Genomic DNA, 2,500 nt, shown 5'->3' with positions numbered 1-2,500 from the left:
TTCTAGCCTTGAATGTCACAATGCCGGGGCTCTCGAACGCATGGGCCCTAATCAGTTAAATAAATGATGCCATATGGTGTCACCCAGCGAACGGGCCTTGAATGCGTGGTACCATAGTGTACCACCCATCCAGAGAGGGTTAAAGTTCATTTCTAATTGTAATATATTTTCATGTTTGTAATTGATCATAGACTTGAAAAGTTATACTTGTGTTTTTCATTTAAACATTTATTTATTTTGCAGTTGGGACATACAAGATATGTGGGAAAGAATTGATCTATTCTGTAGTAAAGGCAGCACTACAAGCAGGATACAGAGCCTTTGGTATGTTTTATTTGGCCTACTCTTATTTATTTGACCAGCTTATTCACAGAGCATTCCTACACAGATAAAAAAGAACAGTTACTTTTTTCATAATGGTTTGCCTGCACTTTTTATCTTGTTGCTTGTGTTGCATATATGAGACAGTAGTAAATCAGTTCCTTTTAATTCCTTGCTGCTGAGTATTGCCAACCTTATTATCAGTGTTTTTTCAGTTCGAGATTTTTATGGTTTGGTGTATCTTTCAGATACAGCTACAGTGTACAGGAATGAGACTGACTTGGGCGAATCTCTTAAAGAACTCTTACCTGAATTTGGTCTGAAAAGGGAAGATGTGTTCATCACTTCAAAATTAAGTGAGTAATACCTACATTTCTATTTCATTATCTATTTTGTATTTGTAACCTTGGTAAGTCTGATTTATAAACAGTTATGTTAATTTGACAGGGTTCAGTGATGTGATTTGATACATGCATTGGGGTACTTTGACGTCACACTGGTGAGTCGCCCCGTCATCAGGCACTTTGCTGTGTCACACAAGTGTGACACCTCGTTGTCAATGGGTTAAGATGTGCAGCCTAAGCTGAACATCCTACAATATGGCCTGCCCTGGAAGGGTCGATTATGTGGATGAGGATTTAACTCTTAATTTCTTGTTATGGAGAGATAAGCATAATACTTGGTGTTTTTTTTATAAAGAGTGAAAACTGGATTTGTCCACCATTAGTCAGAGCAGACCTAACTCTACCTCCTGTACAATGCTGTTCAACTGCAACTGTTTTTCTACTCTTTATATTTTCTTTCTTTATTTTTTTCTTATCAATCTGTGTGATCTCATTTTATCTTTTTGCCTAACCTTGACTTGGCTTTATTCAAGACAAATGCATCTAGGAACTCCTTTGACCGTCCAAATCCATCCAGTCACTTATTTTCTTTTGTTTTCTGGTGAGTGTCGGATTACTTGCCTCATTCCTGCTTAGGTTTTGATTCTAGCCAAATAATAGTAAATGTTATCCAACTTCAGCCAGTCATTCTCTTTATTTATGATGCCTACCTCACATTTAGTGGATATTATTATGCTGATCTTTTTGATTAATGGAAATCATGTATCACATTATTAATGTTAACAAACTGAATATGGGGGTAGGGGGGAGAAAGAACTAAAACAGTGATATTTTTGTTTGCCTTGTTTTCATGAATTTAGAATTTAGGATTGTAAGTACAGTAGTTCAAAGTTATTATTACACATTTGGTAAAACAGTTACAAAATAATGGATGTGAAAATATGGCAAGAGTTTAGTATATTTAGGTCTAATTGCCACTACTACCATCAGGGAAAGGTTCAAATATGTATTTACATTGGTATTTTCATTTACTAATGCACAAATTGATAACTGCATTTTATTTGCTTTTGAAAAAATGAAATGTGTATATGTTTGTCACTCTTATATATATTCTGTCTTATATATTGGTATAAACAGTTTTTTGAAAGTTTTAAAATTACAAATAACTGCACAGAGTTCAGTTATTTGAAATTATTATTTCTAATGCTTTTATTTGAAGAGTCTGTTAAACATTGAAAATTATTGATTTGTTTTCTTAACCTATTGATGCTGGGTGACAAGATGTCATGTTTAGTGGTGGGAGTACCATCCGCCGGGGACAAGATATTTTGTCATGGCTTTCCACTGGCTGGCGTGCTGGGTGATCAGGCATGTAGCGCTTGGCAGCAGCCAAAGTGGATGAGTAGCCCGAGGCACTAGGCTTATGCTTTTGAAATTCCCTGGTGTTTAGACCATTTGGTGCTATTTGTTTTTGCATTTGGTTGTAACGAATTTAGAGCATTTGTGACTGTATTTGACCTCACTCCTAGTTGCCTTGTTGAAAATTGCTGTTTCATTTATTGTTTCTTTTTCAGTTCTTTTTTCTTCTTTATTTTATTGTATAAAGAAACATGGTTTACGGGAAGAACTTTGTATTTTTATCCTTTGGTCTATTGCGTGTTACCCATAAAAATAGAGAAGGACTTAAATGGGACGGTAATTCAGCAATTCACTAAAACTACAAGGATTTCTGCCTTCCTTTCAGATACATGAAAGTGTGGGAATTTATGAAAAAAAGGAACTGAGATTTAACATATTTTCATCTTGAGTCTGAGGAATGCAAAATCAAGAAGTTA

General features: G+C 35.1%; 2 protein-coding genes across 4 annotated transcripts in view; both read left to right on the top strand.

Annotated features, from left to right (window-relative positions):
• LOC122266245 (uncharacterized) overlaps nucleotides 1-2,500 on the top strand; it is a 17,046-nt gene that overhangs the window by 1,989 nt on the left and 12,557 nt on the right. For both annotated transcript variants that reach the window (XM_043035900.2, XM_043035885.2), the window contains exons 3-4: nucleotides 244-324; nucleotides 570-677. In XM_043035900.2, the coding sequence (XP_042891834.2) occupies nucleotides 244-324; nucleotides 570-677 (189 nt within the window). The remainder of the gene's footprint in view (nucleotides 1-243; nucleotides 325-569; nucleotides 678-2,500) is intronic.
• LOC147471178 (cyanocobalamin reductase / alkylcobalamin dealkylase-like) overlaps nucleotides 2,416-2,500 on the top strand; it is a 7,936-nt gene continuing 7,851 nt past the window's right edge. For both annotated transcript variants that reach the window (XM_086541169.1, XM_086541168.1), the window contains exon 1: nucleotides 2,416-2,500. This exon is cut by the window's right edge and continues 574 nt beyond it. In XM_086541169.1, the coding sequence (XP_086397295.1) occupies nucleotides 2,482-2,500 (19 nt within the window). In that variant the 5' untranslated portion in view covers nucleotides 2,416-2,481.

Source organism: Penaeus japonicus, unplaced genomic scaffold (assembly GCF_977035675.1).
Source record: "Penaeus japonicus unplaced genomic scaffold, GWHDUDI00000001_assembly GWHDUDI00000010, whole genome shotgun sequence".
Taxonomy (NCBI): domain Eukaryota; kingdom Metazoa; phylum Arthropoda; class Malacostraca; order Decapoda; family Penaeidae; genus Penaeus; species Penaeus japonicus.
The sequence above is the reverse complement of the archived record's forward strand: the minus strand, read 5'-3'. Positions and strand labels throughout refer to the sequence as shown.